We start from the raw sequence: 15,188 nt of genomic DNA, 5'->3' as shown, positions 1-15,188 counted from the left end.
ATGTTGACATATAGTATTTGTCTGAATTATATTGGAAAATGTATTAAAACATCATTCATTTTACAAAACGACACGATATGTGTTTTCTTTTCATTTTAAACATACATGTGTATATTTAATATTTATATACATAATATTAATATTTGTATTTGGTGTTGTGCAATAGGAGTAGACTTGACGTTGGCTAATTATTAATAATCATGAAATATGATTATTAAAATAATAAAAATTATCTATCAAAAATAATTAAATTATTAATTGAAGATGATCAGTAATCAAATAACAATAAAACCACTAATGAGAAAATAGGAATTATCAACCAAGAATAATGAAAATAATTAGTCAAAAACAATAAAATTATCAATTTAAGAATAATACTATCTATATTAATAATCGAGAAAGGGGGGCACCACCCTGGTTACAGGGACCAACGGAATCAAGCTATAATTATCAGTCTCATAATGATAAATGTCAAATTAATAATGTCAATATTTTAATATTAACGATTACTTAACAGTGAAGGCTTCTAAGTTCGAGCACAGGCAATCATAATCCAGCTGTATTCACACACTTATGCACAAATAATCACAGACTACAGATACTTTAATTACAAAAGTATTTATTAAAAAGGGGAAATAAAGTTATAATGTTATTCAATGATTTTTATCATTTTAACAAGCTCCAATATTTCAAAGATAAACACAGCAGCAGCACTTATCACAATTCAGAAAATACATGTAAAACCTGCGGTCTACCTATGCATGTCTGTCTCTGTGTTTGTGTGTCTGTGTCAAAGTGTCTCTCTGTGTATGTGTGTCTATGTGTGTGTATGTGAAATAAAGTTAGTGTTATTTAATGATTTTTCATTTTAACAAACTCCCATATTTCAAAGATAACAACAGCAGCTTATCACAATTTAGAACACGCATGTAACCTCTGGTCCATCTATGTGTCTCTGTGTGTGTGTATCTGTCTGTGTCTATCAAAGTGTCTGTGTGTGTGTGTGTGTGTGTGTGTGTGGGTGGGTGTGTGTGTGTGTGTGTGTGTGAGAGAGCGAGAGTGAGAGAGAAAAGGAAGGGGGCGTGGCGATGACGCAGTCACATCTAAGATGGCGGCCGATCATGATTCGTGGAATCAAGGCCTAAAAACTCTCAAAATGGCGGATTGACTACAAAACAAGATGGCGGAGCCGTTATGAATTTAGAGCCAGGATGGGAGGAGAGAGAGAGAGGAGGCGTGGCAATAATAGACTCAAAATGGTGGGTTAACTTGCGTTATTCAAGATGGAGTCTAGGTTAATGACCATGTGGCCGGAGCTCACACCGGTGGTCGTCACATGAATTACACAAAGGGATTTTCAGACAAAGAGAATTCTTTGTCTCTGCTTTGGCCCTGGGCCGCATGGTTTCCAGATGTGTTCCGCCTCTCTGAATATAGATTCAACTATGTTACATGAACTGTATTCTAAATACAGATCGGAAGTGTGTATAGGTCGGTCTAGAAGGAGAGAGAGAGAGAGAGAGAGAGAGAGAGAGAGAGAGGGAAGAGAACGAACTCTTAAAAATACGCCTGAGATGAGTTAACAGTGATTCACCCCTCAGCCCTCAAGCTAACGTTGTGGGCCGAGGTTCTGATCGGTGAAATCACTGCAGACTCACACAGACGTTAACAGTGTGGGCTGAGGCGCTTCTCGCGGCGCTTATTTACTGTAACACAAAACATTGCCATCAAACCGGAAACCGGAAGTAGCGGCTCGGAGTAGTGGCCGGCTAAAACAATGGAACACGGAGGTTCCATCAACAAAATACACTCAAGTATTAAATCAATACGCTACGTATTAAAACTAACATCTGCCCAGATAATCAAGTCTCTTACTGTACCACCCTCGCGGTGTGTCTGCGCCTCGGCGCGAATGTGTCGGGGGCCAGTGAATCACGTGGTCTCTCTCACGAGCGGAGCTCCGGAGCTCAGCCGCTGGACCGGACAAGGAGGGGATTTTCTCGTGCTCCGTGACGGGATGAACGTCGTCCTTCTTCTTCAGGGATGTGGAGCTCGTGCTCCTCAGCGGAATGAATCTCGCGCTTCTGCAGGGGACGGCTGGTTTGAAGCCGTTTGTAGATCGTTGGAAAAACAAAAGTAAAGTCCGTGGGGAAAATGAAACAGTCTGAGATCGTCCAGCGAGCAATTTCCTGTTTGGTCTTTCCAAGTTAAAACAGGAAAAGTCCTTTTCAAAATAAAAACGTCGACTAAGATAAAAGAATAAATCAATGAAATGAATTGAAACAAACATCTTATTGCCTCCTTAAGCAACGGGAACCTCTGGTCAGACCCGGAGGGCCTGGTGGGGACCTCTGTGCTGGAGTGAAAAAGAGCAGTTAAGAGAAAAGTAGTTCCCTCCTTAAGTTTGCTGGAACCTCTGGGCAGACCCGAAAGGGCCTGGTGGGAACGTCAGCATCGGAGGAAAGAGAAAGGTTTCTGTGAGCTCAGCCTATTTAAGTCATGTTCCAGATGACTCCCCCCTGGGAGGAGGGGTCAGGGGTCAGTGTGGCCCCCGGCCAATTAACCATCAGAATTTGGCCCCAAGGGGCGGTTTACAGTGGGGGACCCAGGAAGTGATCTTCTGCCACATGGAGATAAGAGCTCCATGCTGGATTTTTAAATGTAAGGGGTCTCCTGAGGCGGGTCCCAAGTTTTACGACTCTTTGTTATAAGTCAGATCACTGGGACCTCAGTCCCAACATTGGGATGTGGGACACATATATATGTATGCAACATAAATGTCTACAATATTAGCATATATTATATAAACCAGTATGTTAAACATGTATGTTTGTTGAACACTTAAGATACATGTGGTTCTTAAACGTGTACATATGTAAGGAAAATCATTATTGAGCTAAACATATATCCCATAAATCAGCCCATATTAAATTATTTCATATAATATCTATGAATATATATATATATACATATATGATTTTATATGATTTTATATGATGTACAAACACATATATTTATGGGCTTGACATATATTTCAATATATGAAACTTCTAATAGTTTGTCAATGTATGATGTATATGTGTTTACTACATATCTACATATATATATATATATATCATGTAAGGAAATAATAATAAAAAGTAATATGTGTACATGTAGTACAGTTGTGTATCGCCTGCTGGTTCCACTGTGGGAGAATTAAATGAATGTAAACTAAAACGTCTTCGAGGATGAACCACGATGAACGGAAATAAAAGCACAAATTATCTGTTGCTGATTTTTTAATGCCTCCTGAAAATGTTCTATTTTAAAATCAGCTTTCATCTCTCAATGAATTTGAATGTATTTAGTATTTTATATTACAGTAGTTTATCCTCCTGTGAATCACTTTGTAAAAAGTTCTCTACAAATGAATCTCATTAGAATCGTTATTGATGATTATTGTTTCATCGGAGCTGTGATGAAACTGGAAGTTTCTCGTCATGAAGCCTCTGAAGCAGAAGTAATCTGATTACATTCACAGAATCATTTGAGCCGACGTCAAAAATAAGACACGAATATTAAGATTTTATATTATTAAATAACTGATTCAAACCAAACTGATCAGAAACACTTAATAAAAATATCAGTGAGATAAGAGCGACCTGAAACGAGAGAAACATCTTTACAAACATTTATTTAACGTCTTCTGTGATTCTTTTAGTTTGTCCACTTTTAAAATGCATTTTTATATAAAAGTGTTGAATATGTGGCGCATGAAAAGAAATTCAAGATTCTCTATTTGAAATAAAAATTATAAATTTGTATTAGGAGAGTTTCAGTTTGTCTCCAAATTCTGTCCAAAAATTTCACTCAAAGGTAAATTGACCACATATCAGGGGTCAAAGGTCAAATGGGCTTCACCTGAATCTGGAAAACAACCAGAATGTGGTCGTCCTGCAGTTTTTCTGTCTCCTGCTGTGAGCCGGTGAGAGAGGACGTCCCTCAGAGACCAGACCAGGGACGTCAGAGTCCACCAGAGGAGCAGGAACCAGGAGGATAAATAGAGGAGCTGACAGAGAGGCAGTTCCAGGAGGTGACCAGGGAGCTCTGAAGATGGAGGACGGGGGGGAGCTCTGCTTCCCACTTCACATGAACACCTCCTGCAGGAGGCCCAGCTCCTCCTGGCCCGAGGGCGTGCTGGTGCACGTGCTCCTGTACTCGGTGTCCGTCCTCACGGTGGCTCTCAACCTGCTCGTCATCATCTCCATCTCACACTTCAGGCAGGAACACACACGCTGTTCACAGAGAGCTTCTGATCCATGTGGGACTTTATTCACATTATAGAGAAGAGACAGATGTGTTGGTTCTTTGCTGCTGTTGGATGAATGTTCTCTCTCTCTCCCTCTCTCTCTCTCTCTCTCTCTCTCTCTCTCTCTCTCTCCCTCCCTCTCCCTCTCTCTCTCTCTCTCTCTCTCTCTCTCTCTCTCTCTCTCTCTCTCTCTCTCTCTCTCTCTCTCTCTCTCTCTCTCTCTCCCCTCTCCCTCTCCCTCTCTCTCTCTCTCTCTCTCTCTCTCTCTCTCTCTCTCTCTCTTTCCCTCTCTCTCTCTCTCCCTCTCTCTCTCTCTCTCTCTCTCTCTCTCTCTCTCTCTCTCTCTCTCCCCCCTCTCTCTCCCTCTCTCTCTCCAGGCAGCTCCACTCTCCCACCAACATCCTCCTCCTCTCTCTGGCCGTCTCAGACCTGCTGGTGGGCCTCCTGCTGATGCCTGGTGAAGTCCTCAGGAAGTGGTCCTGCTGGTTCCTCGGGGATCTGCTGTGTTCTCTCTATAACTACGTGTCCTTCATCGTCACCTCGACCTCGGTGGGAGACATGGTGCTGATCTCTGTCGACCGCTACGTGGCCGTTTGTGACCCTCTGCGTTACGGGAGCCGAGTCACCGAGGGCCGAGTGAAAGTGTGTGTGTGTGCGTGTTGGCTCTTCTCAGTCTTCTACAGCAGCCTGCTGGTGAAGGACGAGCTGCTGCGTCCCGACAGGTTCAACTCCTGCCTGGGAGAATGTCTGATCGTCATTGGTTACGTAGCAGGAGTGGTGGACCTGGTGGTGACCTTCGTGGTTCCCGTCACGGTGATCCTGGTCCTGTACACGCGTGTGTTCGTGGTGGCCGTGGCTCAGGCGCGTGCGATGCGCTGCCACGTCACCGCCGTCACGCTGCAGCTCCACGTGAGCGTGAGCAGCAGGAGGTCCGAGCTGAAAGCTGCCAGGACGCTCGGGGTCCTGGTCCTCGTCTTCCTCTCTTGTTTCTGTCCTTACTACGGAGTGGCTCTGGCAGGAGAGCAGCTGCTCAACTCCTCCTCTGGGTTCTTTGTGTTGTTCCTCTTCTACTTTAACTCGTGTCTCAACCCACTGGTCTACGCCTTGTTCTACCCCTGGTTCAGAAAGGCAGCGACTCTCATCCTCAACCTTCAGATCCTCCAGCCTGGTTCCTGTCAGGCTCACGTCCTGTAGACTCGCTGCTTTCACACAATGAGGAAGAATATGAAAAATGTTTCATCAAAGTCTATTTTTCCTCTGAGATGAAAACACTGACGAGCAGAGAAATGACGAGTTCAGCAGCAAACACACACACATGGAAACTATATGTGTAAATATTATATGTTACCTATAAATGTGTTGTTTTCACATATATTCCTCTCATGGATTCATGTGTGGACATGTTTAACATACTGGTTTATATAATATATGCTAATATTGTAGACATATATGTTGCATACATATATATGTGTCCAACATCCCAACTATACATATTAATATTATGTATATAAATATTAAAGATACACATGTATGTTTAAAATGAAAAGAAAATCACATATAGCACGTGTCGTTTTGTAACATGAATGATGTTTTAATAAACTTGCCAATATAATTTAGACAAATACTATATGTCATCATATCATATAACCCCAACAAACATTTTTGATATAGATATTTTTCATATATACCTAAAACATGTATTAGGTATATATAAAAATATACCACACATGAATCCATGAGATGAATATATGTGAAAACAACACATTTATAGGTAACATTTAATATTTACACATATAGTTTCCATGTGTGTGTGTTTGCTGAATCCATGAGATGTTTTAGGTATATATGAAAAATATCTATATGACAAATATATGTTGGGGTTATATGATATGTTGACATATAGTATTTGTCTGAATTATATTGGAAAAAGTATTAAAACATCATTCATTTTACAAAACGACACGATATGTGTTTTCTTTTCATTTTAAACATACATGTGTATATTTAATATTTATATACATAATATTAATATTTGTATTTGGTGTTGTGCAATAGGAGTAGACTTGACGTTGGCTAATTATTAATAATCATGAAATATGATTATTAAAATAATAAAAATTATCTATCAAAAATAATTAAATTATTAATTGAAGATGATCAGTAATCAAATAACAATAAAACCACTGATGAGAAAATAGGAATTATCAATTAGAAAGTACAAGCTATCAATTAACAATGATAAGGTTATCAACCAAGAATAATGAAAATAATTAGTCAAAAACAATAAAATTATCAATTTAAGAATAATACTATCTATATTAATAATCGAGAAAGGGGGGCACCACCCTGGTTACAGGGACCAACGGAATCAAGCTATAATTATCAGTCTCATAATGATAAATGTCAAATTAATAATGTCAATATTTTAATATTAACGATTACTTAACAGTGAAGGCTTCTAAGTTCGAGCACAGGCAATCATAATCCAGCTGTATTCACACACTTATGCACAAATAATCACAGACTACAGATACTTTAATTACAAAAGTATTTATTAAAAAGGGGAAATAAAGTTATAATGTTATTCAATGATTTTTATCATTTTAACAAGCTCCAATATTTCAAAGATAAACACAGCAGCAGCACTTATCACAATTCAGAAAATACATGTAAAACCTGCGGTCTACCTATGCATGTCTGTCTCTGTGTTTGTGTGTCTGTGTCAAAGTGTCTCTCTGTGTATGTGTGTCTATGTGTGTGTATGTGAAATAAAGTTAGTGTTATTTAATGATTTTTCATTTTAACAAACTCCCATATTTCAAAGATAACAACAGCAGCTTATCACAATTTAGAACACGCATGTAACCTCTGGTCCATCTATGTGTCTCTGTGTGTGTGTATCTGTCTGTGTCTATCAAAGTGTCTGTGTGTGTGTGTGTGTGTGTGTGTGTGTGTGGGTGGGTGTGTGTGTGTGTGTGTGTGTGAGAGAGCGAGAGTGAGAGAGAAAAGGAAGGGGGCGTGGCGATGACGCAGTCACATCTAAGATGGCGGCCGATCATGATTCGTGGAATCAAGGCCTAAAAACTCTCAAAATGGCGGATTGACTACAAAACAAGATGGCGGAGCCGTTATGAATTTAGAGCCAGGATGGGAGGAGAGAGAGAGAGGAGGCGTGGCAATAATAGACTCAAAATGGTGGGTTAACTTGCGTTATTCAAGATGGAGTCTATGTTAATGACCATGTGGCCGGAGCTCACACCGGTGGTCGTCACATGAATTACACAAAGGGATTTTCAGACAAAGAGAATTCTTTGTCTCTGCTTTGGCCCTGGGCCGCATGGTTTCCAGATGTGTTCCGCCTCTCTGAATATAGATTCAACTATGTTACATGAACTGTATTCTAAATACAGATCGGAAGTGTGTATAGGTCGGTCTAGAAGGAGAGAGAGAGAGAGAGAGAGAGAGGGAAGAGAACAAACTCTTAAAAATACGCCTGAGATGAGTTAACAGTGATTCACCCCTCAGCCCTCAAGCTAACGTTGTGGGCCGAGGTTCTGATCGGTGAAATCACTGCAGACTCACACAGATGTTAACAGTGCGGGCGGAGGCGCTTCTCGCGGCCCTATTCACTGCAACACAAAACATTGCCATCAAACCGGAAACCGGAAGTAGCGGCTCGGAGTAGTGGCCGGCTAAAACAATGGAACACGGAGGTTCCATCAACAAAATACACTCAAGTATTAAATCAATACGCTACGTATTAAAACTAACATCTGCCCAGATAATCAAGTCTCTTACTGTACCACCCTCACGGTGTGTCTGCGCCTCGGCGCGAATGTGTCGGGGGCCAGTGAATCACGTGGTCTCTCTCACGAGCGGAGCTCCGGAGCTCAGCCGCTGGACCGGACAAGGAGCGGATTTTCTCGTGCTCCGTGACGGGATGAACGTCGTCCTTCTTCCTCAGGTATGTGGAGCTCGTGCTCCTCAGCGGAATGAATCTCGCGCTTCTGCAGGGGACGGCTGGTTTGAAGCCGTTTGTAGATCGTTGGAAAAACAAAAGTAAAGTCCGTGGGGAAAATGAAACAGTCTGAGATCGTCCAGCGAGCAATTTCCTGTTTGGTCTTTCCAAGTTAAAACAGGAAAAGTCCTTTTCAAAATAAAAACGTCGACTAAGATAAAAGAATAAATGAATGAAATGAATTGAAACAAACATCTTATTGCCTCCTTAAGCAACGGGAACCTCTGGTCAGACCCGGAGGGCCTGGTGGGGACCTCTGTGCTGGAGTGAAAAAGAGCAGTTAAGAGAAAAGTAGTTCCCTCCTTAAGTTTGCTGGAACCTCTGGGCAGACCCGAAAGGGCCTGGTGGGAACGTCAGCATCGGAGGAAAGAGAAAGGTTTCTGTGAGCTCAGCCTATTTAAGTCATGTTCCAGATGACTCCCCCCTGGGAGGAGGGGTCAGGGGTCAGTGTGGCCCCCGGCCAATTAACCATCAGAATTTGGCCCCAAGGGGCGGTTTACAGTGGGGGACCCAGGAAGTGATCTTCTGCCACATGGAGATAAGAGCTCCATGCTGGATTTTTAAATGTAAGGGGTCTCCTGAGGCGGGTCCCAAGTTTTACGACTCTTTGTTATAAGTCAGATCACTGGGACCTCAGTCCCAACATTGGGATGTGGGACACATATATATGTATGCAACATAAATGTCTACAATATTAGCATATATTATATAAACCAGTATGTTAAACATGTATGTTTGTTGAACACTTAAGATACATGTGGTTCTTAAACATGTACATATGTAAGGAAAATCATTATTGAGCTAAACATGTATCCCATAAATCAGCCCATATTAAATTATTTCATATAATATCTATGAATATATATATATATACATATATGATTTTATATGATTTTATATGATGTACAAACACATATATTTATGGGCTTGACATATATTTCAATATATGAAACTTCTAATAGTTTGTCAATGTATGATGTATATGTGTTTACTACATATCTACATATATATATATATATATCATGTAAGGAAATAATAATAAAAAGTAATATGTGTACATGTAGTACAGTTGTGTATCACCTGCTGGTTCCACTGTGGGAGAATTAAATGAATGTAAACTAACACGTCTTCGAGGATGAACCACGATGAACGGAAATAAAAGCACAAATTATCTGTTGCTGATTTTTAATGCCTCCTGAAAATGTTCTATTTTAAAATCAGCTTTCATCTCTCAATGAATTTGAATGTATTTAGTATTTTATATTACAGTAGTTTATCCTCCTGTGAATCACTTTGTAAAAAGTTCTCTACAAATGAATCTCATTAGAATCGTTATTGATGATTATTGTTTCATCGGAGCTGTGATGAAACTGGAAGTTTCTCGTCATGAAGCCTCTGAAGCAGAAGTAATCTGATTACATTCACAGAATCATTTGAGCCGACGTCAAAAATAAGACACGAATATTAAGATTTTATATTATTAAATAACTGATTCAAACCAAACTGATCAGAAACACTTAATAAAAACATCAGTGAGATAAGAGCGACCTGAAACGAGAGAAACATCTTTACAAACATTTATTTAACGTCTACTAAGATTCTTTTAGTTTGTCCACTTTTAAAATGCATTTTTATATAAAAGTGTTGAATATGTGGCGCATGAAAAGAAATTCAAGATTCTCTATTTGAAATAAAAATTATAAATTTGTATTAGGAGAGTTTCAGTTTGTCTCCAAATTCTGTCCAAAAATTTCACTCAAAGGTAAATTGACCACATATCAGGGGTCAAAGGTCAAATGGGCTTCACCTGAATCTGGAAAACAGCCAGAATGTGATCGTCGTGCAGTTTTTCTGTCTCCTGCTGTGAGCCGGTGAGAGAGGACGTCCCTCAGAGACCAGACCAGGGACGTCAGAGTCCACCAGAGGAGCAGGAACCAGGAGGATAAATAGAGGAGCTGACAGAGAGGCAGTTCCAGGAGGTGACCAGGGAGCTCTGAAGATGGAGGACGGGGGGGAGCTCTGCTTCCCACTTCACATGAACACCTCCTGCAGGAGGCCCAGCTCCTCCTGGCCCGAGGGCGTGCTGGTGCACGTGCTCCTGTACTCGGTGTCCGTCCTCACGGTGGCTCTCAACCTGCTCGTCATCATCTCCATCTCACACTTCAGGCAGGAACACACACGCTGTTCACAGAGAGCTTCTGATCCATGTGGGACTTTATTCACATTATAGAGAAGAGACAGATGTGTTGGTTCTTTGCTGCTGTTGGATGAATGTTCTCTCTCTCTCTCTCTCCCCCTCTCTCCCTCTCTCTCTCTCTCTCCCACTCCCTCTCTCTCTCTCTCTCCCTCTCCCTCTCTCTCTCTCTCTCTCTCTCTCTCCTCTCTCTCTCTCTCTCTCTCTCTCTCTCTCTCTCTCTCTCTCCCTCTCTCTCTCTCCCTCTCTCTCTCTCTCTCTCTCTCTCTCTCTCTCTCTCTCTCTCTCCAGGCAGCTCCACTCTCCCACCAACATCCTCCTCCTCTCTCTGGCCGTCTCAGACCTGCTGGTGGGCCTCCTGCTGATGCCTGGTGAAGTCCTCAGGAAGTGGTCCTGCTGGTTCCTCGGGGATCTGCTGTGTTCTCTCTATAACTACGTGTCCTTCATCGTCACCTCGACCTCGGTGGGAGACATGGTGCTGATCTCTGTCGACCGCTACGTGGCCGTTTGTGACCCTCTGCGTTACGGGAGCCGAGTCACCGAGGGCCGAGTGAAAGTGTGTGTGTGTGCGTGTTGGCTCTTCTCAGTCTTCTACAGCAGCCTGCTGGTGAAGGACGAGCTGCTGCGTCCCGACAGGTTCAACTCCTGCCTGGGAGAATGTCTGATCGTCATTGGTTACGTAGCAGGAGTGGTGGACCTGGTGGTGACCTTCGTGGTTCCCATCACGGTGATCCTGGTCCTGTACACGCGTGTGTTCGTGGTGGCCGTGGCTCAGGCGCGTGCGATGCGCTGCCACGTCACCGCCGTCACGCTGCAGCTCCACGTGAGCGTGAGCAGCAGGAGGTCCGAGCTGAAAGCTGCCAGGACGCTCGGGGTCCTGGTCCTCGTCTTCCTCTCTTGTTTCTGTCCTTACTACGGAGTGGCTCTGGCAGGAGAGCAGCTGCTCAACTCCTCCTCTGGGTTCTTTGTGTTGTTCCTCTTCTACTTTAACTCGTGTCTCAACCCACTGGTCTACGCCTTGTTCTACCCCTGGTTCAGAAAGGCAGCGACTCTCATCCTCAACCTTCAGATCCTCCAGCCTGGTTCCTGTCAGGCTCACGTCCTGTAGACTCGCTGCTTTCACACAATGAGGAAGAATATGAAAAATGTTTCATCAAAGTCTCTTTTTCCTCTGAGATGAAAACACTGACGAGCAGAGAAATGACGAGTTCAGCAGCAAACACACACACATGGAACTATATGTGTAAATATTATATGTTACCTATAAATGTGTTGTTTACACATATGTTCCTCTCATGGATTCATGTGTGGACATGTTTAACATACTGGTTTATATAATATATGCTAACATTGTAGACATATATGTTGCATACATATATATGTGTCCCACATCCCAACTATACATATTAATATTATGTATATAAATATTAAAGATACACATGTATGTTTAAAATGAAAAGAAAATCACATATAGCACGTGTCGTTTTGTAACATGAATGATGTTTTAATAAACTTGCCAATATAATTTAGACAAATACTATATGTCATCCTATATGAAAAATATCTATATGACAAATATATGTTGGGGTTATATGATATGTTGACATATAGTATTTGTCTGAATTATATTGGAAAATTTATTAAAACATCATTCATTTTACAAAACGACACGACATGTGTTTTATTTTCATTTTAAACATAAATGTGTATATTTAATATTTATATACATAATATTAATATGTATAGTTGGGATGTGGGACACATATATATGTATGCAACATAAATGTCTACAATATTAGCATATATTATATACACCGGTATGTTAAACATGTAGGTGTGTTGAACACTTAAGATACATGTGGTTCTTAAACGTGTACATATGTAAGGAAAATTATTATTGAGCTAAACATATATCCTATAAATCAGCCGATATTAAATTAATAAAGTATAATATCTATGGATATATATATATATACATATATGATTTTATATGATTTTATATAATGTTAAAACACATTTTTATAGGCTTGACATATATTTCAATATATAAAACTTCTAATAGTTTGTTAATGTTGATATATATGTGTTTACTACATATCTACATATATATATATCATGTAAGGAAATAATAATAAAAAGTAATATGTGTACATGTAGCACAGTTGTGTATCGCCTGCTGGTTCCACTGTGGGAGAATTAAATGAATGTAAACTAACACGTCTTCGAGGATGAACCACGATGAAGAATGGAAATAAAACCACAAATTATATGTTGCTGATTTTTAATGCCTCCTGAAAATGTTCTATTTTAAAATCAGCTTTCATCTCTCAATGAATTTGAATGTATTTAGTATTTTATATTACAGTAGTTTATCCTCCTGTGAATCACTTTGTAAAAAGTTCTCTACAAATGAATCTCATTAGAATCGTTATTGATGATTATTGTTTCATCGGAGCTGTGATGAAACAGGAAGTTTCTCGTCATGAAGCCTCTGAAGCAGAAGTAATCTGATTACATTCACAGAATCATTTGAGCCGGCGTCAACAATAAGACACGAATATTTAGATTTTATATTATTAAATAACTGAGTCAAACCAAACTGATCAGAAACACTTAATAAAAACATCAGTGAGATAAGAGCGACATGAAACAAGACAAATCAGAATCAGAAACAAACATTTATTAAACGTCTATTGTGATTCTTTTAGTTTGTCCACACACACACACACACTAGCACACACACACACACACACACACACACACACACACACACACACACACACACACACACACACACACACACACACTCACACACACACACTCTCCTCACACATTAAAGTGGGAGATCATTTTTCATGGGAGCTGTTGTTTTACTCTCTTCATTCACACTGACATGACACTGCGTTCACTCTGACTCACCACTAGGTGGCAGTAAGAGGTAAAGACTCGCGTCCATGCAGCTGCAGAGGAAACCCACTGATGTCTGAGCTGCTTCACCTTAAATATCCTTTTTTCATTTTCCACTTTCCCAAAACACCTGCTTCAGCACCATGAGTGGAAACGAGACTTTCCTGACGTCACTGAGGGAAATCCGTCAGAACCAGGTCCAGCAACTGGAAGAGTAATTTTGAGGTGTAGAGAAATAATTATTAGTCCTATAAATATGTCTGGTGTATTTTTAATCAAGATCCATTAAATCATCTCTTAGAAAATCAATAAATTCATGGAATTGCACCAAAATTCCTGATTTCACTGTCGAGCTGCGAGGTCGTCCATCTTCAGAGAGAAGGACGGATCAACCCGAATATTCAAACATAGATTTAGACCAAACATGTTGTTACATAAGTGGACAAAAGAAGGATTTCTGCATCACAGCCTTGTGTGTGTGTGTGTGTGTGTGTGTGTGTGTGTGTGTGTGTGTGTGTGTGTGTGTGTGTGTGTGTGTGTCAGAATAACCATTTATTTAGAAACCCGGCCCCCTGCTGGGAGCTGTGCTTCACTGATCTCAGGAAACACTTCTTCTGTTTTGCCTCGTGAGAAACGTTCATGACTCAGACGTTGAAGCGTCTTCGCTGCTCGAGACTCTTCAGTTCCACTGGAGGAGACTCACTCACATTCTAATGTTGATATAAGAAGAAAATCTTTAAAATCTTACATTTTATATAATATAATAATATTTTTTTTATTCATATAATATTAGTATTTTTCATTCATTACATGTCATTTGGCAGATGTGTTTATCCAAAGCAACTTACAACTCGTATTGAACAGTCGTATCTGACACTTGTCTACACAACTGTGGATTTCTGTCTTCTGATGTTTGAGCTGCTGCATGGCTCCTCCCCTATATAGGCCCCTCCCCTCTAGAAGACCCCTCCCCTCTGTAGCTAAATGACACACAAGACTCCAGATTCTTCATTAAATACATGGAGGTGATGAAGTCGTTAGACGACGTCTTGAATATGAATGAACTTCCTGTTTGGTGCCTGAGCTGATTGGTCCGTGAGCAGGCAGACAGGAAACAGTAGAGATGAGCCTGAGAGAGGTCGACAGCGAGACCGAGGACATGATGGAGAGACTCTGAGACACAGCGAGTGGACGAGCGAGACAGTAATTACCCTTCAGACTGAGAGGAGAGAGAGAGAGACGCTCAGTGTCCTCGAATGGTTTCAAAGTGAACAATTGGAATATGAGTCAGTCACAAGAAAACCCATCAAGTTTCAAATCAAAGAAACAAGTCGCCATCATAATGTCCCAATCACCATGGCAACGAAACCACGCCATCTTCACAGGAAACGACTTTGTGGACAAACAACCACATTGTTTTTGTTTTTATGTACAGTGCACCAACCAAACCATGGTAATTTCCAATACATGAAAATATACGTGGCAATAAAAATAATTCTGATTCTGATCGTACATGTCTCGTTTTTATTAATTAGAATACGTCCCGCCTCCTGCTGCTCTACAGGCTCCGCCCCTCGCCTGGATGTTCCCACATGTTCCTGTTGGTGTGAACGAGTCAGAAAACATTTCAACAGGATTTTTAATTTTCTAATCAGCTGCGTCTGGTTCTTCGTCCTCTGGACAGACGGAGACGTTCAGCTCCAACAACTGTTTCCATCAAACTCTGCAAATAAAACATTCATTAGATCTAATGTCACTGAGAGAGAGAGAGAGGGGGG

General features: G+C 40.9%; 2 protein-coding genes across 2 annotated transcripts; both read left to right on the top strand.

Moving 5' to 3' along the window:
• The first annotated feature begins 4,095 nt into the window (after window positions 1-4,095).
• LOC133021431 (trace amine-associated receptor 13c-like) lies at window positions 4,096-5,485 on the top strand. The gene is made up of 2 exons (XM_061088287.1): window positions 4,096-4,262; window positions 4,669-5,485. Exons 1-2 carry the CDS (start codon window positions 4,096-4,098, stop codon window positions 5,483-5,485), a joined length of 984 nt encoding a protein of 327 aa, XP_060944270.1.
• A 4,823-nt stretch (window positions 5,486-10,308) lies between these two features.
• On the top strand, window positions 10,309-11,611 carry LOC133021430 (trace amine-associated receptor 13c-like). The gene is made up of 2 exons (XM_061088286.1): window positions 10,309-10,475; window positions 10,795-11,611. Exons 1-2 carry the CDS (start codon window positions 10,309-10,311, stop codon window positions 11,609-11,611), a joined length of 984 nt encoding a protein of 327 aa, XP_060944269.1.
• The last annotated feature ends 3,577 nt before the right edge of the window (window positions 11,612-15,188 follow it).

The sequence above is a fragment of the Limanda limanda genome, chromosome 16, assembly GCF_963576545.1.
Source record: "Limanda limanda chromosome 16, fLimLim1.1, whole genome shotgun sequence".
Classification (NCBI taxonomy): Eukaryota; Metazoa; Chordata; class Actinopteri; order Pleuronectiformes; family Pleuronectidae; genus Limanda; species Limanda limanda.
The sequence above is the reverse complement of the archived record's forward strand: the minus strand, read 5'-3'. Positions and strand labels throughout refer to the sequence as shown.